General features: G+C 40.9%; 1 protein-coding gene across 4 annotated transcripts in view; it reads left to right on the forward strand.

The window, feature by feature from the left end:
* XPO1 (exportin 1) overlaps nucleotides 1-22,339 on the forward strand; it is a 38,255-nt gene extending 15,916 nt beyond the window's left edge. For all 4 annotated transcript variants that reach the window (XM_079968519.1, XM_079968520.1, XM_079968521.1 and 1 more), the window contains 21 exons: nucleotides 7,641-7,702; nucleotides 7,794-7,838; nucleotides 7,933-8,114; nucleotides 8,840-8,888; nucleotides 8,972-9,091; nucleotides 9,563-9,691; nucleotides 10,065-10,223; nucleotides 11,025-11,222; nucleotides 11,704-11,842; nucleotides 12,890-13,071; nucleotides 14,590-14,746; nucleotides 15,088-15,251; nucleotides 15,914-16,048; nucleotides 16,507-16,690; nucleotides 17,907-18,013; nucleotides 18,117-18,311; nucleotides 19,030-19,198; nucleotides 19,748-19,882; nucleotides 19,994-20,153; nucleotides 20,253-20,349; nucleotides 21,287-22,339. In XM_079968519.1, the coding sequence (XP_079824645.1) occupies nucleotides 7,641-7,702; nucleotides 7,794-7,838; nucleotides 7,933-8,114; nucleotides 8,840-8,888; nucleotides 8,972-9,091; nucleotides 9,563-9,691; nucleotides 10,065-10,223; nucleotides 11,025-11,222; nucleotides 11,704-11,842; nucleotides 12,890-13,071; nucleotides 14,590-14,746; nucleotides 15,088-15,251; nucleotides 15,914-16,048; nucleotides 16,507-16,690; nucleotides 17,907-18,013; nucleotides 18,117-18,311; nucleotides 19,030-19,198; nucleotides 19,748-19,882; nucleotides 19,994-20,153; nucleotides 20,253-20,349; nucleotides 21,287-21,433 (2,915 nt within the window). In that variant the 3' untranslated portion in view covers nucleotides 21,434-22,339. The remainder of the gene's footprint in view (nucleotides 1-7,640; nucleotides 7,703-7,793; nucleotides 7,839-7,932; nucleotides 8,115-8,839; nucleotides 8,889-8,971; nucleotides 9,092-9,562; nucleotides 9,692-10,064; nucleotides 10,224-11,024; nucleotides 11,223-11,703; nucleotides 11,843-12,889; nucleotides 13,072-14,589; nucleotides 14,747-15,087; nucleotides 15,252-15,913; nucleotides 16,049-16,506; nucleotides 16,691-17,906; nucleotides 18,014-18,116; nucleotides 18,312-19,029; nucleotides 19,199-19,747; nucleotides 19,883-19,993; nucleotides 20,154-20,252; nucleotides 20,350-21,286) is intronic.
* Nucleotides 22,340-23,950: the final 1,611 nt, after the last annotated feature.

Consider the following 23,950-nt stretch of genomic DNA (forward strand, 5'->3'; position numbering starts at 1 on the left):
ATAATATATAAATAAAATTTTAGTAATTATATGAGCATTAAATTCCTGATAAGACCTGGATTTCCCCCCATTACTGCCCATCTCTTCCCAGAAGTGCCATAATGTCAGAAAGTGCTACTTCAAGATTTTACTGCAATTGGTCAAAATCATCAGATATGTATGTATTGGAGGCTCTACAACTGCCAAATTTGGTACAGGTCACTCACATTTTATGCAGGGGTTATGTTCTGGAGATGGCACATATGCATAAAAACATGTATACTCAAGCCACCCCTTGTAAGCACCCACTTGCAAGTCTTCTGACATTCCAGAACTGCCACAGTGTTTAAACAGCACACACATACAGCAGAGAGATTTTAAGCTCTCAGACTTGCTTACCAGGCCCTGAGAGTGTCACAAAATCCTGCAGGGCTGTCCGAGATCTTGCAAGAAGCCTCCCAAAGCCTGGTGAGCAAGTTTTAAGAGCTTAAAATCTCCTTCTGTGCTGGGAAACTGCGCAAAAGAGCTTTTAAGCTCTCCGCCTCCCATACATTTAATTTGTGTGATTTCAACCAACCAGCCGTCATTGTGGAAAGATGACGTTGCACAAGTTAAATGTGCATAAGTTGCAAGTTACTTTATACTAGGCACATAATCCATCATTCTGAGGTTGCTTCATTTCACTTAAAAGTGTGCCCTGAAGACACCAGGGAGGCATGATGACAAAAGGGAAGAGATGGATATGATGGCAATCTGATGTTGTTAAATTGATAAAGATTAATAGCATATCCAGTGGTGGTGATTGTTCACAGAAAGCTCTTTTGATCCAGCAGAGGTTTCCATGAGGGCAATGTCCACCAATTCACCTTCTGCCACCCTCCACACTGTTCCTGAGGGTCTCTCAGCTCTGGAGCAGATTAGAGGGGCTACAGTGCAAAGGGAGAACTGATGGAAATTGTCTTCCCTTTACCCTTATATTGACTGAAGCCTCCACTGGATCAAAGAACCAGGACAGGATTGGCTACAACAAAGAAATGGGTGTAGGGTAGTGGCTGAACAGTTTCAGGCAGGCAGGCAAGGCAGACCAGTGGAGTACGCTGTGCAAGAGATGCTGCAGCTCATTTATTTTTCTGAATTACAATTGGAGACAAGTTCCATTCTTGCACTCAGAAGTTTACTTGGACAATCTTCAAGAGGAAAAAAAACCTCCATGCTGCTTTTCTGTATGAATTCGTGTTCTGCGCATGCCACCCCTTAAGGTCAGGGTTTTCAAAATTTTTGTCTGCATCTGGAGTGATTGAATCATTCAGTCACATTCATATATGATCTAGAGATGCAGACCAGAATTACCCACCCCCAGTGGAGGATGATTGGAGACATGGTTAGAACGTGAATCATTTGGACACAGCAGGGGACCATCTATGTGGGTGCTTAGATTTCACAGGAGCTTTTTAATTAACAGCAATGTGCAGGTTCGGTGTTAACATCTCCATAGGTTATATACAGTGGACGCTCAGGTTGCAAATGTGATCTGTGCGGGAAGCACGTTCGCAACCCATTGCACATGCGCAGGTTGCAATTTGGCATTTCTGTGCATGCGCAAAGCACAGTTTAGCGGTTCTGCACATGTGCGAGCACTGAAACCCGGAAGTAACCCATTCCAGTACTTCCGGGTTTCGGCGTATCCGTAACCTAAAACGCGCAACCTGAAGTGTCTGTAACCCGAGGTATGACTGTAATCAGTGGCGTAGCGTGGGGGGTGCAGGGGGGCCCGGCCGCACCGGGCGCAACATCTGGGGGTTAGGGAAATCCACGGGTTAGGGGGCGCAAATCCATGGGTTAGGGGGCGCAAATTACTTGCCTTGCCCCGGGTGCTGATAACCCACGCTACGCCACTGACTGTAATTCAGATTTGTAGTACACAGCACACAAACCCTTGTTTTATGGTAACTGTTTATGAATGCACAACAGTTATTTTAAATTCAGTGCCATAAGCACATTGGTCTTCCTTAGCACAATACATTCTAATGGCCTTTTGTTACATAGCTTGCAAAGGAGCTTGTCCCCCTGCATTGCTCAAACAGCAACATACCTAATTGCGAGGCAGCAACTATGCTTCTTATGATAACTATTCTAATGGCAGCTGAAGTCCAGCTTTCATACCTGAAATCTCTAGTTCCTTATTACTGCAGCCTCCCTATAAACATGAATGATAGTTTGACAAGTGTGCAGTCATGCTGATGTTTACGTGAAATGTGGCAGAATCTAAAAAATGGCACAGGATCCTGCAAACATGCTTTTATTCTTTAAATAGCTAGTTTTTGGTTCTCATGGTTATGGATATATGATTAAATGCAGACATGCTGTGGCAGTTAACAGTTGGCATTGCATATGGTGCAAGCAGTATTAGAAATTCAGATATATCAGCTATTTGCCAAAATGCGCCTTAAACCTAGGTTATGGTCACTATAGCAGAATGTCTAGTTGCTTTTTAAAAAATACAATTTTTTTCATTTTACCTAGGAGTTGAGCGGGATGTTGTTTTCACTTGCGCAGCAGCGGCAACAATTTTACTTGAGCCGCACAGGGTGCTGTTTTGACTCACAGTGGCAATTTTACTCTCGATTCTCAGCTGCCCTTAGTGATGTTAAATTCTCGAGAATAATCTTTTGGAGAATATTCTTGATTAATGAGAATATTCGAGAATTTTCTTTTAAAATAGAATATTCATTTTAATGCAGATACTTTTGTACAATGGGGCAATGCAGCAATTTCACATTCTTTGATATTTTTTTTTGCACCAAACTTGAAATTGAAAATTCAGTCTGAATGACTCAGGTTAATCACTAAGCCTGCCACTAACTCTATATTTACCATCAACTTTTAATAAGCATCTCTACATGGTACAGTATTTTCAGTGCAACACTAGTAAAATCAATATAAAGTTTAAAATAAATGTTATAATTTCCAGAAAAATAATCAGTAATGACAAGTTACATAACATAATGCAAATTACTATCTGCTTAGATAAGTAAGGCAACACACAACATGTTTAAATTATTACTGATAAATTGTCACAAGAAAGAAATGTATGTAAAAAATAGGTTTTAAGTAACAAGTTTCAAATGTTTATAAATTTATATTGATTCTTCAAACATCTTAAGAGGATAAGTCACCATCTTCGTCTCCACTGGTAGCAGAGCTTTCAGTTCCACACTGATCATCTGCAAGATCATAGAACGAAGTTGATGGTTGTGTAAAATTCAATGAGCTTGTTAGAAGCTGTGCTTTCTTCTCTTCTAGGAGTTTTAAGTTATGAGCTACATATGTAAGCTTTCCTGCTCTGTCTTTTGCTGAATGAATAAGTTCTTAAGTACTGAAGCTACATTCTGTCGCAGCTGTCGTTGGTGGCATATTTAAAATGTCCACAGCCACTCTGCTAAGCTTTGAACCAAAGCATGTTCCCTTCCACCAAACCACTGCATCCACTTTTTCAACCGACTTCAATACATATGACTTGCTAAAAAAAACTTCCTTAGCACGATATGCTGCCAGCTCTGCCAAAATATCTTGTGCAACATTTGGTGCACTTGCTGATATTTTGAGATCACTGAACTCTGTATCTTGAATTTGTTCATTTCTTGATAAATGAACGCCATTATACTTGGGATCAAGGCTATTTGCAGCAAAGTGAATTATGCTGTTACACATAATTCTATATGCCTAGGTACTTTAAGTGTATAAAGCATTAAAGCTACTTTCTGTAAAAAATAATAATAATAAAAATGCACTGTATGGCCAAGGGTATAGAATTACTAAGAATAAGGTCACACCAAAATAGAAAAAAGGCTATTACATATAGTTGAAATACATATGAATTCAAATGTTCATAAAATTAAATGAATAGCTTTTTAAAGACAAAAAAGTTTTCTGTAGCTCACATTTCAGAACTGCCAATGGTGAATGACATAATGCCCAGCAATGGAACAGGATAAAAAAAGATCATTATTCATTAGTTACACTGGCAATATCACAGCTTGTCTTACTATTTACTAGATTTTTTAAAATGTGGGTTGTAAAACTAGTTATTACATCAGAATTAACAGTTTGTGGAGAATATTCTCCGGAGAATATTCTCACCTCACATCACTAGTCGCCCTATTACACAACCATACAACTCTTGGTTGCAATTAAGCCATGCCAAGTTGCAAAATGCACCTGGTGCCTGAGGGTATTTCATACACTGGGTGCATGGTGTCAATGCAAGTCTCTTACTGCTTACTTGCTTCTACATTGGAATGCTTGCCCACCAATCAAAACCAATTGCGGGTCTTTGTCCACTCCACGTTTTCCTCTTCCCAACAGCAAAAGGAGACAGTAGATGAATTACTGGTTTGATAGCGCAGAAGTTTATAGTGAAGTAGGTGGCGCTGTGGGTTAAAGCCTCAGCGCCTAGGGCTTGCCGATCGAAAGGTCGGCGGTTCGAATCCCTGCGGCGGGGTGCGCTCCCGCTGCTCGGTCCCAGCGCCTGCCAACCTAGCAGTTCGAAAGCACCTCCGGGTGCAAGTAGATAAATAGGGACCGCTTACCAGCGGGAAGGTAAACGGCGTTTCCGTGTGCGGCTCTGGCTCTGGCTCTGGCCAGAGCAGCGATGTCACGCTGGCCACGTGACCCGGAAGTGTCTCCGGACAGCACTGGCCCCCGGCCTCTTAAGTGAGATGGGCGCACAACCCCAGAGTCTGTCAAGACTGGCCCGTACGGGCAGGGGTACCTTTACCTTACCTTTAAGATTAGTTCAAGTGTGGTATTTGTTGTATTTTGCTTGTAGTCTTTTACCTAATGCCAAGATAGATTGTTAATTTTAAATGTATTATCTTTAAATCAAAACAAACTATCTTCATCAAATAACCTTTTCAGGTCAGATTTGAAAAATGCATAACAGAGAAATTCAAAAAGAAAGTGGGGGCTGTGAAACATGTTCCCATTACAGAGGACATTATAAACGAACTAACTGCATTGCACTAGTCTTCACAGTGAATATGGGTAGTATCCATGGTCCTGCAGCCCTCTGAAGCATATTTTGAGGGTGCATAAAGGCCTGGAGAGAATTGTGGGGGGGGGGGGAGTTTTGTTGCACAGACATTTATTGTATGAGTGAAATAGCAGCAGTGGATACAAGTGAGTGCAAAAGAGAAGAGCAAAATATTTTGGATTGTATGCTGGAAGAAAGAAGCCATGACAGCTGTCACTCTGAAAATAAATACTATTCGTTATTTTAAGTATGAATTTCTGCAAACTGAGGAAGGTTTTTGCTCCATAGTGACAGTCTTTTGAGTAAGCCTCACCCTGTGAGGAAAGGATGGGCTTATTTAGACTTGCTTGTAATGCCAAGAATCAGAAGCAGTAGTTGGTAGTTGGAACAGCGAAGGACTGGAGAAAGCTTTGTATACAGCTTTTCCCTTTTTAACAACTCTTGGCTTTTTTTCTTCATTCTTTGCAAATTTTAAATAACTTGTGTAAGGTTCAGCGAAAAGAAGCACGTAGTAGGGTTATGGCAGAAGGTGATCTCCCACCCCCACCTCTTCTGAAGGTCAGGGGAACCTGCTGAAAGGGAAATCCTCAAGGCTGTCTTGACTGCATGAAATGTCAAGTGTTGTGTGTATTGATCTGTTGCTTTTCGTGGTATAGTATGTTGCATTGCTGCCCATTCAGAGGCTCCATGGAGCCATCCTTTGGTACAGTTTTTAAAATAAATCCAAAAGCCTTGCTAAACTGCAGTCCCAGAATTCTTTATGGGAAACCACGATGGTTAAATTGGTGTCAAACTAATAAACTGAATAGTTTCCCCACCTCCCATCACCCCTTTCTCCCACTCCCTGAATGCAAGGTATATCAGAAGACGTCAACCTGTATATCGGGGGAGGGGGTGGCTTCTCAGGTTTCCATGTATTACAGGCTGCCAATAGCCATGTTCTTTTGTCATAATATATGAAATAAAATCTTACCAGACAGTATGAAAATTGTCTATTGCAAAAAAAAAAAAAAATCCTTCTTGCTCTCGGATCATGGGTTAATTTTCTCTATAAGGGAATGGTGACATGCTTGAGATACCCATTCCCAAATTAAGTTGACTGATGAAGAAATTACTAGTCATACCTTCAGCCGCTTCAGGTTGCGTTCCAGGTTACTTCCGGGTTTCGGCATTCACGCATGCACAGAAGCGCTACATCGCAACCCGCGCATGCACAGACACGAGTTGTGAACTCTGTGGGTTGCGAACGTGCATCCCACATGGATAATGTTCGCAACCCGAGCGTCCACTGTAGTCTAAAGTATTTTCTTTCACTGGAACTTAAATTGATTTTATGAGAGCAGTTTGACCATAGTTTACCCAATGAACTTTACATCTGTTTATAAGCCAACAACAAGCCACAGTTCAAGTTGTGGCTTGTTTGCCATTAACTATAGTTAAGCCCAAGGGCAGGGTTCACAAATAAAGCTAAGTGGTGGTTTAATAACCACTACTTAATAAACCATGGCTTAGGATTGCATGAGAGAAGCAGGGCAGTATTCCTAGTGCAGGTGTCGGCAAGGCTTTACCAGGCATGGGCCAGATCACTCCCGCGGAGATCCTCCGTGGGCCGGGCCGGTGCAGCATGATGCCGGAAATCGCATCTGCGCAGAAGCAATTTCCAGCACTGCGGGCATGCGCAGACGCGATTTCCGGAGCCACAGAAGAGAGTCCCCACGCCATGCTACACTCATTTAACACAGCACGCGGGGACTTGCCGAGTGGGCGGCTCAGTTCAGGGGTGGCTCGTGGGCCAGTTAAGTGACCCTCATGGGCCGCTTCCAGCCCATGGGTCTTAGGTTGCTGACCTCTGTCGTAGTCTATAGTTTTGGCACCTTCTCCCCACCCCAATTCCCTTTGCCTAATGGTCCCTAGCACAGAATTCACCTTTTTCACAGCTGCTACACACTGGGTCAACATTTCATTGTGCCATCCGCCATGACCTCAAGAGCATTTTTCGTTAGTCGCTGTGAGTTTGGGCCCCTTTAGTATGTGTACATTTAGGATATTTGCGCCCATGTGTATCTCTACACTTAACTGCGTTTGTCATTCTCTGTTTGGATATGGCTTTTTAAGAGTCCTATTGGGTTTCATCATCATAAAAAAATTGAAGCAATCCACCATCCAGGCTACTTGGCTTAACCCTTAAGTCCACAAAATTTAGGAACTTAAGAAAAGGCATCAGTCCTAATGCAGATCTTTGAGGGGCTTCATTCCTTCCCTCTCTAAAGTGGGATGATTGTTTAGTTATTCCTATTCCTGTTATTTAATCAATTATCACTCCATAGGATAATCTGCTCTCTTATCCCATTACTGCTTAATGCAGGCATAGGCAAACTCAGCCCTCCATGTGTTTTGGGACTACAACTCCCATCTTCCCTGACCACTGGTCCTGTTAGCTAGGGATGATGGGAGTTGTAGTCCCAAAACATCTGCAGGGCCGAGTTTGCCTATTCCTGGCTTAATGTATTCAGGCAGCTTTAGTCAGGGACACTGTATACTTGGGGCTTTTAATAATTCCTTGATACATCCTGTTTTATCAGTGATTTGTTGTTTGATAGTTTACAAACTTTAAAAAAATATTTTGTAGGTATCAAAAAATACGTTGTTGGCTTAATTATCAAGACTTCATCCGATCCATCATGTGTTGAAGTAAGTGAGATTTCTCTAGGGGACTGGGAAGTGGGCTCCTCTCTGATGAAGTGAAACCAGGCCCTAACTCTTTTTTCTTTGCTTCCTCTAGAAAGAGAAAGTATACATAGGGAAGTTAAACATGATTCTTGTTCAGGTAAGTTTCGGTCTCCGACCTAAAAATACAAGTTATGAAGGTTTTATCAGAAGAAAACTAATCTTATACCACATGGGGTTCTCATGCTTTGCAGATACTAAAACAAGAATGGCCAAAACATTGGCCAACATTCATCAGTGACATAGTTGGGGCCAGCAGGACAAGTGAGAGCCTTTGTCAGAACAACATGGTGATCTTAAAACTGCTCAGTGAAGAGGTGTTTGACTTTTCCAGTGGACAAATAACTCAAGTAAAAGCCAAACACTTAAAGGACAGGCAAGTAGTGCCCCCCCCCCTATATACTGTACCTAAGTGGGCTGTTGCCCATCTGTTTTATCCACCAGCTTTCCTTGCAGGTATTTGGAGGCAATATATTGTAACTGTCTCTTTCCCTAAACTCTAAACAGAGCTTATATGTCTCTTAAGTTTGTGATGTAGAAATAAAACTGTTTTGTAACTTCTGCTCTTAAAAGATAGACTTCAGAAGCAATACAGTAAGCTCACAACTTACATGGGGGTTACGTTCTGGGGATCGTGCCTAAAGCCAAAATTGTATATAGTCCAAAAATGCATTGGGTTCAGTGGTGGGTGGGATTGCCAAAGTCTGTTTTCCCCTGGATATTTATCTATTTGCCAAGTGTGCAAGCTGAATATGCACAAGTTAACTGCATGAAAGTTGCAGGCTTACTGCACATATCTGCAGGTTCTTGCCTTTGCTTGAATTGGTACTTTGTAATCTGCTGGTGTTTGCTTGGGCTATCCTGCAAAACCTCTAAAGTAGTAACAAATGTCTTTGCAGTAGTATGACGTATTAAACATGGTAGAGGCATTTTATATTGCAACTTTTAATGTTGCTTTTTAATCTAATGTTTTATTATTATTTTTATTTGTTAGAAACCGCCCAGAGTGGCTGGGCCAACCCATTCAGATTGGCAGAGTACAAATAATAAAATTGTTGTTGTTGTTGTTAGTTGCTGATTTTCTCTCTCTATTTCTTCTAGTATGTGCAATGAGTTCTCACAGATATTTCAGCTGTGTCAATTTGTGATGGTAAGCTTTATTGCAATATAATCTTTGTAAAATGGTCACATTATTATAAAGACAGATTTGCTTATATGTAGCTTTGTTAACAGGAAAACTCTCAAAATGCTCCCCTTGTTCATGCGACTTTGGAAACTTTGCTTCGATTCCTCAACTGGATTCCACTGGGCTATATTTTTGAGACCAAGCTGATCAGCACGCTAATATACAAAGTGAGTATTTCCTCTAAACTAAATAACCACGTGGTGGTACTGTGGTCTAAACCACAGAGCCTAGGACTTGCCAATCAGAAGGTCGGCGGTTCGAATCCCTGCAACGGGGTGAGCTCCCGTTGTTGGGTCCCAACTCCTGCCCACCTAGCAGTTCGAAAGCACGTCAAGTGCAAGTAGATAAATAGGTACCGCTCTGGCAGGAAGGTAAACAGCGTTTCTGTGCACTGCTCTGGTTCGCTAGAAGCAGCTTAGTCATGCTGGCCACATGACCCGGAAGCTGTCTGTGGACAAACGCCGGCTCCCTCGGCCTATAGAGCAAGATGAGCGCGCAACTCCAGAGTCGTCCGCGCCTGGACTCTAATGGTCAAGGGTACCTTTACCTTTTACCTAAATAACCACTAAGAGGGAAAATTTGCTGATTGTAGCTAATAAGTGAGTACCTAACTACTATGCATATTTTTTCTTTTACAGTTTTTAAATGTCCCTATGTTCCGAAATGTCTCCTTGAAGTGCCTCACAGAGATTGCTGGTGTCAGTGTAAGTCAGTATGAGGAACAGTTTGTCACACTCTTTACCTTGACGATGATGCAGCTGAAACAGGTAATTTCTCCTCCTCCTCCCAAACTTATATTAGAGTGGGTGGCAGTTCTTTGAAGCAGTTGGTTCCTATCAAATTCTTGAGCTGGATACCAAGATTTCCAGTGCAGGCAACAACTTGTTCATTGGAAGTAAATCTTGTGGAATCCCAGTATTTTTCCCCCTGTATGCAACATTCGAGGAGTTAATGAATCTTATCGGTGGATCGTATGCCAAGTTGTGCAGAAACGTCCACGTGGGGTGAAACCCCATTGATCTCAGTGGAGCTATTTAGAGCAGCAATCCAAAGTGAAGCAGGCCAAAGTGTGTGTAGTTGATGACACCATTGGCATTTACATGACTGCCAGATTATAATTTTGATTTCTATTGCTCTTAGATGCTTCCTTTGAACACCAATATTCGACTTGCATACTCCAATGGAAAAGACGATGAGCAGAATTTCATCCAGAATCTCAGTTTGTTTCTCTGTACCTTTCTGAAAGAGCATGGTCAACTTATAGAAAAACGTTTAAATCTAAGGGAGACATTAATGGAAGTAAGTTTTCCCAGTTTGCTTGCTTCTTATTTGTATGTGTTGTTGTTTTGGTGTCCTCTGTATCTCATTGTCTTTACTGAAAAGTAAGTTGGGTCAAGAACTGAGTAAAGCATGATGGCAGACTTAACTTGGATTAGTAGACAGGGTAAATTTGTGACTCAAATGTGAGCTCCTTTGCCAGCTGCACGGTTGGCCTGGTCCCAGTATTTGTGTTTGGGCTGTGCAGTTCTCAAAGGGAGTTCTCCAGCATTTCTAGTCTAGTAATCGTTTACCTTGTGAAATAATAATAATAATAATAATAATAATAATAATAATAATAATAATAAATAATTTATTTGTACCCCGCCCATCTGGCTGGGGTTCCCCAGCCACTCTGGGCGGCTTCCACAAAGACCAAAAATACACTAATAAGTCATACATTAAAAACTTCCCTGAACAGAGCTGCCTTAAGGTGTCTTCTGAATGTCAGGTAGTTGTTTATCTCTTTGACATCTGATGGGAGGGCGTTCCACAGGGCGGGCGCCACTACTGAGAAGGCCCTCTGCCTGGTTCCCTGTAGCTTTGCTTCTCGCAATAGTAAGAGCTCTTCTCCTGCTGTCAGTACTTAGTTCTGACACAATGCCAGTTGCCCTTTTGTATTCATTCCAAGGATGTGGACTTGTGTTTTTTTGGCTGAGAACTTAGTCAAAAGCATTTTTGAGATGCTCCACCAAAAACCGATCTGATGTTAAAGTTGCCAGTTTTTATATATGCTTAGCCCTTTCATATGTCAATAAAGTAATCACCATAAATTTACTTTAGGCCCTTCATTACATGCTGCTGGTATCTGAAGTTGAAGAAACTGAAATCTTTAAGATTTGTCTGGAGTACTGGAATCACCTGGCTGCTGAACTATATAGAGAGAGCCCATTTTCAACATCTGCTTCGCCATTACTCTCGGGGACCCAGCATTTTGATGTTCCTCCCCGCAGACAACTTTATCTTCCTGTTCTGTCTAAGGTAATAGGAATCTTCCAACTGGCTTATAGTCTCTGTCATAGTTGAGCCTAATCATTCTTCTGAATGTCTGGTGGCTTGATTTATTCAGAAGTAGTTCCAAAATTATTTCATAGGAGTTTACTGCTTCAGCTCATAAAGTTTGGGCTTATTTCTCTGAACTATAATAATAATTATCATAACAATAATAATAATTTATTTATACCCCGTCCATCCAGCTGGGTTTCCACTAGTATTGTGAAAAATATTAGGCGGGTTTTCATGGTTCATGGCGCTTAAAATAAAAACAATATCCTTTATAAAGTCACAAGGTAGGAAGCCTTCTTGCTGCAGTCAGATGACATTAATTGGAATGTGTGCCTGCCTCATGGTGAGTGCACCTGCTGCTTGTTAAAAAAATAAGTGTAAAGATATTTAGCAATATTCTGGTACGAAAAAACTTATTTGTGTGTGTTTCCCTGTCCCATCCCGTCCCCAAATATAGGTGCGGTTGTTGATGGTTAGCCGCATGGCAAAACCAGAGGAAGTGCTTGTTGTAGAAAATGACCAGGGGGAAGTTGTCCGAGAATTCATGAAAGACACAGATTCTATCAATTTGTACAAAAACATGAGAGAAACACTAGGTAAGTTAAAAAATAGTTGCCTGCAACTGCATGATCATCCCAGGGGCATAAATGTGTCTTGTAGCTCTTTGTAAACGATTTAATGCAGATTTGTTCTGCATGCTTCTGTCAACTATGATTTTAATTTCAGGTACTGCCTGAAGTCCTTGTTAGATAAAGTCTTTATGATGTTAGCTCTGTCTTGGTGGTCATCATGTGCTTGGTAAATTAGGTCACAAATGCCTACAGAAGCCTAGGAGACCAACTAGGGCCTATATCGCTTTTACAAAAATCTAGCTAATGCATCCTTAATATGCCTTACTTGGCAGAGAGCCGCATAACCTTAGGGGAACTGCAGGGCACCCTTTAGTTACCCTAACTATGTATAATAACATGGCTGTACAGTGGTACCTTGGGTTACAGACGCTTCAGGTTACAGACTCCGCTAACCCAGAAATAGTACCTCGGATAAGAACTTTGCTTCAGGATGAGAACAGAAATCGTGCTCTGGCGGTGCGGCGGCAGCAGAAAGCCCCATTAGCTAAAGTGGTACGTCAGGTTAAGAACGGACTTCCGGAAAAAATTAAGTTCTTAACCAGAGGTACCACTGTATAGTGAAATATAATTATGTGAACACTTACTTTAAACCTATTGTGGTGTTTGGATGAACTGTGTGTGATTAAGTAAATATACAAGCACTACAGCATTTTTATCTTTAAATATTAACTACCGTATTTTTTGCTCTATAAGACTCACTTTTTCCCTCCTAAAAAGTAAGGGGAAATGTGTGTGCGTCTTATGGAGCGAATGCAGGCTGCGCAGCTATCCCAGAAGCCAGAACAGCAAGAGGGATTGCTGCTTTCACTGCACAGCGATCCCTCTTGCTGTTCTGGCTTCTGAGATTCAGAATTATTTTTTTTTGCTGTTTTCCTCCTCCAAAAACTAGGTGCGTCTCGTGCGTCTTATAGAGCGAAAAATATGGTATATTTCTTAAGCATAGATGTTACTCTGAAACCCTGAAAATATGTAATGCTCATTTTCATATATGATCAATTTTTCTTTTTCTAGTTTACCTTACCCATTTGGATTACGCAGATACTGAGCGAATAATGACAGAGAAACTTCACAATCAAGTAAATGGTACCGAATGGTCATGGAAAAATCTAAACACTCTATGTTGGGCCATAGGCTCAATCAGTGGGGCAATGCATGAAGAAGATGAGAAGAGGTTTCTTGTAACAGTAATAAAGGTATTTATTACGTTTCTACACTGCTCTTCATCTGAGCATCACAGGGCACTTTACAATATGAAAAAACAAAAATATGTAATATAAGAACAAACAAAATCACGACCCAGCCACCCCCATCCCCACACAGTTTAAAAGGCCATCAATTAATTATCCAAAGGCCTGGGAGAAAGAGAATGTTTTTGCCTGGCACCTATATGTAACAAATGTGCCATGTGAGCCTCACCGGGGAAAGTATTCCACAAATGGGTAGCTACTGCGAAAAAGACCCGTTCTCATATTACCATCCTCTGGACCTCTTGTGGAGGAGGCACACAGAGAAGGGCTTGAAATGATTATCTCGGTGTCTGGGTTGGTTCATATGTGGAGAGGTGGTCCTTGAGGTACTTCGGTCCTGAGCCATTTCGGGCTTTATAGGTCAAAACCAGCAGTTTGAATTGGGACCAGAAACTAATTGGCAGCTTGTGCATTCGGGCCAGGATTGGTGTAATGTGCTCAAATATGGCCGCTGAATTCTGCAGCAGTTGAAGTTTCTAAACCATCTTCAGAATCAGCACCATGTATAGCATATAGCTGGATAGAGAAATGTTAGTAGCTCTTGGGGGGAAGCAAACCAGATTTTCCAGAAAGAGGTGCAACATAGTCTGTTTTAAAAAGCAGTATCTGAACAAAAACCTCAGCGCCTAGGACTTGCCGATCGCATGGTCGGCGGTTCGAATCCCCGCGGCGGGGTGCGCTCCCGACGTTCGGTCCCAGCGCCTGCCAACCTAGCAGTTCGAAGGCACCCCCGGGTGCAAGTAGATAAATAGGGACCGCTTACCAGCGGGAAGGTAAACAGCGTTCCGTGTGCTGCGCTGGCTCGCCAGATGCAGCTTGTCACACTGGCCACGTGACCCGGAAGTGTCTGCGGACAGCGCTGGCTCCCGGCCTATAGAGTGAGATGAGCGCACAACCCTAGAGTCTGTCAAGACTAGCCCGTACGGGCAGAGGTACCTTTACCTTTACCTTATCTGAACAAAGGTTCTAGGGAATGCTAATCTTACCAGTGGCCAGAGTTAACTCCAAAGAAGGCGGGATTTCATAAAGGTAACACACAGCTTCTGTTGCTGATGCAGCCTCAATTATTGTCTTGGAGTCAACACACTTAAATGTAGACATGCTAGTGGCGGTTCAAATAAAATAACTGAAGTTATTTTAAGACTTGTACAACACCTTTTGATGGAAGATCCTCAAGGCAACTTGCAATAGATTGTAATAATACAAAAGAACCCCATCAAAACACACACACACATCCCAGTAGCCCTTAGTGGGGGGCCAGAGTGTGCTTCCCTTCTATTTGAGAAAAGGAGAAGCCTCTACGGTAATGCAGGCATTTATTGAAAAGAAAAATGAGGACTTTGTAGAGGTTCTATAAAATATTCTGGATGCTGCAAACTGTGCATAGAAAAAATGCTTTTAAATTTAACTTCTAACAGTGCAACTCCTTTCTTTCTTCCTTCCTTTCTTCCTTTCTTTTTGTAGGACCTTCTGGGACTTTGCGAGCAAAAGCGAGGGAAGGATAATAAAGCTATTATTGCATCCAATATAATGTATATAGTAGGGCAATATCCAAGGTTTCTGAGAGCCCACTGGAAATTTCTGAAGACTGTTGTTAACAAGCTCTTTGAATTTATGCATGGTAATTTATCTGGAATTCTCACTTTGTTTTCACAGTAACAAATATTTCTTGCAGTCTAAATTTTGAAATAGTTAACTGCTTTTGATCCTAGACTACCTTAACATTATAAGACTTTGAGAAACAGTAATGTGTTCATTTGACTCAAGATTCTGAGTAGCACCTCTATTCCAATTTCATTTCCTTAAGCCTCAATAGAAGACACGAAAATATTACTTAAATTTAGAAAAGAGAAATAGGCCAACTTTTGCAAGATTTCTGTGGAAAGATGAAACCTGAGAAACAGCAGCACGTTGTATCCAGTAATTTTTGGTATCCACAACTTTTCTCTTGCTCTGCTATAGAAACCCACGATGGTGTCCAAGACATGGCTTGCGATACTTTTATAAAAATAGCGCAGAAATGCCGCAGACACTTTGTTCAAGTCCAGGTGGGAGAGGTCATGCCATTCATTGATGAGATCCTGAACAACATTAATACAATCATTTGTGACCTTCAACCACAACAGGTATGTCACTCAACTTTATAAAAACAGGAATATAGAACCTTGGGCCTGAGGGTGCCTCTGCCCACTGATAATGTAGCCCCTATAAGGTTTTGACCTATAAAGAAGTGCAGCCTTTGAGCTGATAGTTTCTCCACCCCTGACTTAAAATGAAAGATGTATGGAGAAAGCTTGGAATGAATTCTGTGTCAGTGTTTTGCATATGAAGTAGCTCTTGCACTCACAGAAGAGCACTTTTGGACTTGAAACAGTGGTTTTGGAGCTTTGGGATACATGTGCATGGTACAAAGCAGTGGCAAGCTGCAAATGGCTGGTTTGTTGTTAAGTTCTCCTCTGCCCAAAATAGTCCTATAGCATTCACATCTAGATAGCTATATAAATGCCAAATTTTCTGTATAGTAAAGTAGGTGGTCTTTGTTCCATAGTGGGAAATCTGAGTCCTTGGTGCACTGTTAGCCTAAGTTCATGTGGTTGTCCTAAAAAGGCCCTACTTATTTTTGAGCAATAATAATTCACATGTCTTAGAAGAATATGCAGCTTCACCGTTGAACAGATAATTTAAATAAATGCACCTATTTTAAATACCAGTCTGAAATGCATGTATAGGCCTACCATATTTTAGCATATTCAGCTATATGTTTTGGTACATTTGATACCTCAACTAGGTGCATACTTTCTACGAAGCAGTTGGATACATGATTGGAGCACAGACTGACCAGACAGTACAAGAGCATTTGATAGAGAAATACATGTTACTTCCTAATCAAGTATGGGACAGCATAATTCAACAGGCCACAAAGGTAAGTATATTCTCTATTGGGTTTCCTTTATTTTGAACATACGGAGACACTTGCATATGTGAGCGTGTCATGTGAGCCACAACAAAATGGCTGCCTTGATGGCTTGACCAGCTACAAAATGGCTGCCATGGCAGTGGTCACCCAAATCAGTGGTGCTTCAAATAATTTACTCCCAATTTTCAAAGCTTTTATTGCCCCGAGTTGTGTAAAGTTACACAAACTACTTCATTCCACGTATGGATCTAAAACACATTAATTTTACTTTCAGTTTTACCGTTCGGCCTTCTGTAACTTGCAGTTTCTGCTTCGCCATAGCAAAATTGTAGCAACCTTCATAGATCATAGTGGACAAAAGGAGTATATATTTTTTTTTCCAGTTCACAGAAGGCTGATGAAGCATGTCATTACTAACTTTATGCATATCATTTGGATATATATGGTTTACTTCTGTTCCACAGAACGTTGATATCCTAAAGGACTCTGAAACTGTTAAGCAATTGGGGAGCATTCTGAAAACAAATGTGCGGGCGTGTAAAGCTGTTGGGCATCCCTTTGTGATTCAGCTGGGCAGAATCTACTTGGATATGCTGAATGTGTACAAGTGCCTCAGTGAAAACATTTCTGCAGCTATTCAGGCAAATGGTGAGTATTACTGGTTTTAACATAAGTATTTGGAGTATGCAGAGGCTTCATGGGCTACCCCAAAAGCCAGAACTTCTAGCTTCTGCCTTAGCAGGGCAGCGGGGAGCCGTCATCCTGCTGCCCTGCGGAGGCTTCGCGCGCCTATCCCTGTCTTTTGCGGGCGGTGGGGGAAAAGCCAGGAGGCTTGCATTCGCTGAAGCCAGGAGGGCAAGAGGAATCGGTGCGCACCAATCCCGCTTGCTCTCCTGGCTTCAGGGATAGCCCCGCAAAGTCTCCTGTGCGAAGAGGGAGGAGCGCATTCTTATTTCTTGGTTTTCCTCCCCTAAAAACTAGGTGCGTATTATGGTCCGGTGCGTCTAATAGAGCAAAAAATACGGTAGCTTGGGTAAAAGACACGGATGAAGTGATGGAATGGTGTATGTTGTTTGAAAAGCCAAGGGTGGTTAGTACAAGATTAAATTTAATGAATGGATGGGATAGGGGAACCCTTGCATGGTGTGGTCACAGAACTTACCACAACACATCAATTTGCCTATATAAGAATCAACATGGTTTCACACGAGGAAGCATTGCAATACAAAAGCAAGTGTTAAAGGCAGGACTTTTTTTGAAAGCGATGCTCCTTTTTCAGCTTGCTTGCTTTGATTGTTAAGATGGGGAGTTTCTTTAATGGTCATACAAACTTCCATGAAGGGTTGGTGCATATGCAACTTTACCAATTCCTTAACCATTGCTAAGTCAGTGTTGAGGAAAGCCTTCACAGGATGGAGTGGGAAGGGAGATGGGATTTGTACCAAGGATGGTATATGCTGTCCAGTAGCCCCTATAATAAAAGGGTCAGAACTTTTACTCTGAGGTAGAATTGTAGAGTTGGAAGGAACCCTGAGGGTCATCTAGTCCAACCCCCCCCCACGTGCACGCAATGCAAGAATCTCAAATAATACATGGTCCAGCCTCTGCTTAAGACATTTGTTTCTATAAAGTTTTTGGAGCTTATATGAAGTTCTTATGATCTTAATACAGGATTTTATAATTGTTCTGTTGGAAAATTGCTGTTTAAAGTTCAAATTGATTTTTACAAGGTTTTGACAGCTGCTTGCTTTGCCTTGGATTTTATCTGCCATATTTCATTGTTTTATTGGTTTTAGATGGAGGGGGGGTAAAAATATTTTTGGATTGTTTTACAAAGTTTGTAACTGACCTCAAACTCTTCCAGGAGAAATGGTTACGAAGCAACCTCTGATCAGAAGTATGAGAACAGTAAAAAGGGAAACTTTAAAACTAATTTCTGGCTGGGTGAGCCGATCCAATGATCCTCAGATGGTAAGTGGACTTCTCAAGTGTCAGCAACCTCAATGAACGGCAAATGCACACTCAAACGTATAGTAGGCCTTGTGTTACAGTACAACTGTTTCTCTCTCTTTAGGTAGCTGAAAACTTTGTTCCGCCTTTGCTGGATGCAGTTCTTATTGATTACCAGAGGAATGTTCCAGCTGCCAGAGAGCCTGAAGTGCTTAGTACAATGGCTATCATAGTAAACAAGCTGGGAGGACACATTACTGCTGAAATACCTCAGATATTTGATGCTGTCTTTGAATGCACGTTAAATATGATCAATAAGGTAATTCACAAAGTCCTGCAACAAACAGGAATGCTTTGAGTTTCTTCACTGCTGTGAACCACATTCAGTTGTCTCTGTTTGAAATTGTAGTGTTCCTTGTAAATGTATGTGTGAAGCATTTATAGGCTGCTGCTCATGAGGCTTGCCATGTAGTGGCTGTTAGAGCTATTCTTCTTGGAGGTGGAAATAAAATCTTAAGAAGGAATCTTATAAAAAACTTACTGGTTGCCTTTCTGTAAAAAGACTTATGTAAGGTACCTATCTCTGAAAATCTTGCCTGAATAAGCATAACAGAACTTTAAACTGAGCAAAAAATGTTCTGACAGTTCTCCATTCATTTCATGGCTTATTGAATTCTCGCTGTATTCAGTCATTCACTGGAAGCAACTTTAAGGAAACAATTGTTTTAACCATTGTTTAAAAGTATAGATTAAACTAGGTTGTAGAGTATAGTTTAAAGTTTTGGTCTGTCTCGGGTATGCACTAGTGCTGAAAACTTGTAAAGAAAACCATGATTTGAATTGTTTTGAAACTTCTTTCAAAATTAGGTTTGGGCTCTTAAACAACTGTGGCAGCTGTTGTGCAGCTGCTGCCCTAGATTATTTTACTTTGGGGTGCTTTTTAAAGTAATGTGAAGTTCTAAAAATTTGTTTTGGTCAGACTATATTGTGTAACTTACATTATTATTTTTTCTGTTTTCTCCTTCCTCTGCCATTAGGACTTTGAAGAATATCCTGAACACAGAACAAACTTTTTCTTGCTACTACAAGCAGTAAACTCCCATTGCTTCCCAGCATTCCTGGCCATCCCACCTGCACAGTTCAAACTAGTACTGGATTCTATCATTTGGGCTTTCAAGCACACAATGAGAAACGTTGCAGATACAGGTGACTTATCCTAATTTTCTGAACTCTTATGCTTGAGTAAGTCAGCTAATTATGCTGAACTATCCTCTGCCTAGAACATGTGGGTATGTAGATTCTTACCCAGGCACCCCCAAACTCAGCCCTCCAGATATTTTTTGGGACTACAATTCCCATCATCCCTGATCCTGTTAGCTAGGGATGATGGGAGTTTTAGTCCCAAAACATCTGGAGGGTCAAGTTTTGGGGGGGTGTTCTTACCTATTTCTGAAAAGAGACTGTTCTATATACCCGCCTAAACAGATTTGAAACTTGATTTAAGCTTCCCTCAAGAATTTATGGGAATTCTATTGAGTCCAGGTTTGGTGAAGTGGACACTCCAAATGTGTCCATTCATTTTAAATGTGGTAGTAATGAGTCTGATTATTTAATTTAAATAGTGGAATTCCCAGACTAATAACTTATTTGCTTCTGTACTGTAGCTCATATACTTGATGTACTTCACTTGGTTTCTAGAATGCATAACTTCTACAGACACGAAAATTTTGAATAGCTTCGTGTACTTTCTTCTAGGCCTTCAGATCCTTTATACACTTTTACAAAATGTTGCACAAGAAGAAGCTGCTGCCCAGAGTTTTTACCAGACTTACTTCTGTGACATTCTTCAGCACATTTTCTCTGTTGTAACAGACACGTCTCACACTGCTGGTAAGTAATTGTGGAGTGGGATGGAAGACCTGTACGGCTTGAGCTACGGTGAGTTCAGTTGCTGTATACATTCTAATCTAAATATTACTCTCCTTTGTGTGCTTTCACCAGGTTTAACGATGCATGCATCAATTCTTGCATACATGTTCAACTTAGTAGAAGAAGGAAAAATAAGTACTCCTCTAAACCCTGGAAATCCAGTGAGCAACCAAATGTTTATTCAGGAGTATGTTGCTAATCTCCTTAAATCTGCATTTCCTCATCTTCAAGAGTAAGTGTGTTTAGAATTAAAAGGTTAAATAGAACTTGAGTGCAACTACTAGTGGTCTTAATTGCTCTTCTCTGTGTGTCTCTTTTTTTATTACTTCAGTGCACAGGTTAAACTGTTTGTAACAGGACTCTTCAGTTTAAATCAGGATATTCCTGCTTTCAAGGAACACCTTAGGGACTTCCTGGTACAGATAAAGGTATGTCTGGAATTTCCTTTCTTACTCTGAATGCATATGGGACTTCAAGTAGACTAAACCATGGGGCTTTTTGTTGTTGTTGAGACCTATGTATTGCTAGTTTCTGTCATGCTATATTGATGCTGTGAATTTTGTCATATTGTTAAAGGTAGCCAACTTTTAAAGTGCTAGGGTAACTTTAGTTTCTAATTCCAACCTGCAGGGAGACTAATGCCCATACACCTAGTATGATATTGCCCTGTGATTATTGTGTGCTTTTCTTTACTTACTCTTCAGTTAAAGAAAAGAACACGTGATTTCGCTTTAAGGAGTAGTCTTAAGCAAAACGACAAGTACTTGCCTTAAAAAGCTTCCGGTTTAATTTTTTGACACGGTAGAAGGGCAAAAACGGGGGAAGAATAAATGTAAAACTTAGCCCTTTACTGAAACAAAACTAAAGGGTTCAGTCAAAGGTTTCATGGAAGAGGTAGGCTTTGACAACATGTAATAAAAGAGAGGGAGCGCTATATAGACTTGGATGGAAGTATGTTGCTTTCACGTATGAAGGACAAGCAAGGGAGAGTAGTTGGAATCACTTAAGGGAACAGGAGACTTGAGGGTGATTGAGTTGGAGGACCAAAAATATAAGGGCAGAACTATCAGGTTATAAAAAGGGGATATGCACTAATTGTGACATTTGCTTTCTAACATGAGAAGTCACTGTTCTGTTTCAAACATGCAGATGCCAATAAGGGCACTCTTGAATGTGGTTTTTAAACAAATTATTGCATAAAATTATCTCTCTCTATCTCTCTCTCTCTCTCTATATATATATATATAATCTCCATCCAAGTTCTGCAACTTTGCATTGTAACTGCCTTCTGCCTTTCTAGCTTTGAATGATCTTTGCCGGATGTTTGGATTATAATGGATTTTCTCATCTGCTTTATTCTCACAGGAATTTGCAGGTGAAGACACGTCTGACTTATTCCTGGAAGAAAGAGAGACAGCTCTTCGACAGGCTCAGGAGGAGAAACACAAACTTCAGATGTCTGTCCCTGGCATCCTTAATCCACATGAAATTCCTGAGGAAATGTGTGATTAAAAAATAACCAGTTGCACTGTTTTCTTTCTGTACAGCTGCTTTGTTGTAAAAGAAAACAGGACTTGGATATTTGTTGACCAAAATGATGCCAATTTGTAAATTTAAGATGTCACCTAGTGGCCCTTTTTTCTTATGTGTTTTTGTATAAGAAATTTTCTGTGAAATATCCTTCCATTGTTTAAGCTTTTTTGTTTTGGTCATCTTTATTTAGATTTGCATGAAGTTGGAAATTAAGGCATTTTAAAAATAAAAAAAAACACTTCATGCCCATTTTGTGGCTAAGGGTAAAAGAGGCAAAACATATAACTTGTAAAGTCTATTGCAAAATTATACATTTTCCAGTTAGAACACAGATTTTTTTTTTTCCAATTAGGGAACACTTTCTTACTAGCCTGCCCTGCAGTCTAGAAGAAAAGGGTAAATGAGTATAGTCCATCAGATTAATTGTTAGGTATAGGATGGTGAGTGCTGCATCAGACATGAGCAGCTTTTGGGCTGAGTGGCAAGGCTAGGCTTACTGGTATTTGCAAGTTGTATGGCAAGTTTGCAGCAAGATCATGTGCATATCATCCCATTGTAAAGCAACTTGGAAAAAAAAGAGTATGGGAACACAGTACAGTTAGTTATTTTTACACAGTTCTTTTGTTTTTGTGTGTGTGCTGTCGCTTTGTCGACAACAGCTTTTTGTTTTCCTCAGTGAGGAGTGTTGCTCATTTGTGAGCCTTCATTAACTCGAAGTGAAATGGTTAAAATATTTATCCTGTTAGACTAGGCTGCATCTTTTTAACAAGCTCATTAAAGAAGAATTCTGGCTTTTGAGATGACTTCTACTAATTACATTGTTTACCATGCTGTAGTGCTTTAAGAACACTACTTAAAAAGCAAAATAAACTTGGTTTACATTTATTTTCCTTTCCTTGGCTTTATTCTTTTATTGGATTAAACGCTCTGATCACCTTAAAATTCAAGTAGAATTTAGAGTAGCAGAAGAATCCCGTTACGGACCCTGCAAGACCTGGCAGGGACTCCCATAATGGCCATGGGACCTTCCTCTGCAGGAAAGTGGCTCTGCAAATTGGTTCTTTAAACGTAGGTTTTCAACACATCTCCCGAAATGGCCTGCCCAGCATTGTCTTTTTTCCCCTTTAACCCGAGTTTTTGTGGCTCTTCTCAAGCAGTGTATAATATGACCAAAAACAAAAAAATTAACATTTGGCAGTATCAATGTTACTTTTGCTTAACATTTCTCCAGAATTTCTCTTCTGTATATCAAATGCCAACTTTGTCTTGGTTTTCCTGGGACGGGTGGCTTCCATGTTGCCTACAGTCCTGAGACTGTCTCACTACTTTTTTTAAAATGCAACATTCATGTGCCGTTGTTAAAGAAAATGAGGGTAGATGATTAGTGTTAATCTTTTTATATAAAATTTGAATATCAAAATAAAGTTGTATTGTGCCTTTATTATCCATTCAGAATTTTTAGTTGGAAATTCTTCATTTTAGTACCTATCAAAGCAAAATAACACTTAAATCAAATTCAAGTGCTTTTAATGCTTGGTATAAAATACCAAAACTAGATTGAGGTTCCAAAGTGCTAAGTCGACTTCCGTTTCCAACAAAAACTTTTTGCGCAGCATACTACTTGAAATCAGTCTGCGTCATATGCCTAAGATGGCAGGCGTGGACACATTGGAGGACAAAATAAATTAATACGAGAAGCAAATAATGAATGCCATAGGAAGTGTGAGTAGTGGAGAATCTGCATAAACACTGGGCATTGTATACATTATGGCAAATATATAGTAGCAGCACATTTTTGTGACCCAAAAATGTCACAAAAGGAGGGGGGCCACGGCACAGGGTGTTTGCAGACTTTTCCAATGGTATTTCAAATATATGCATTTTCACTTAAACGTGTGGTTCGCCTGTACTTCACTCAGTCTTAGAAGGCTGACACCAGCAGTTCAGGGTCTCACCACAAGGGGCAGTGACAGATTCCAGCAGTTCCTGACAGAAGTCCACCTTGACGACCTTTCCAGGCTGGTTAGTGATATGAACCAATTCCTGCCCCCCAACCCAGAAAAAGAAAACAATTTAAAAGGCTATAGATAGTTTAATAAGTCAAAGGCCTGGTTATAGAGGAATATCAGGCACCTAAATATATGTAGCAAAGGCACCAGGTGAGCCTCCCTGGGGAGAGCATTCCACAAACAGAGCCACTACAGAAAAGGCCCATTCTCATGCTACCGCCCTACAGATCTCATGGAAGACACGCACAAAGAAGAGCCTCAGATGATGATCACAGAGTTCAGGGTGGTTCATGGAGAGGTGGTCCTTGAGGCATTGCAGTCCTGAACCATTTACGGCTTCAGAGGTCAAAACTAGCACACTGTGCTGGTCCCATGGGTTACCCGAGAGGCGAGGTCCAAGTCCGGTCCGGGGTCAAAGGTGCAATGTGGAGGCAGTCCGTAGAAGCTGAAGCTGGGTGCAGGGCAGGGAGTCGGGTGAAGTCGGGAA

The sequence above is a fragment of the Podarcis cretensis genome (assembly GCF_951804945.1).
Source record: "Podarcis cretensis genome assembly, chromosome: 3".
Taxonomy (NCBI): domain Eukaryota; kingdom Metazoa; phylum Chordata; class Lepidosauria; order Squamata; family Lacertidae; genus Podarcis; species Podarcis cretensis.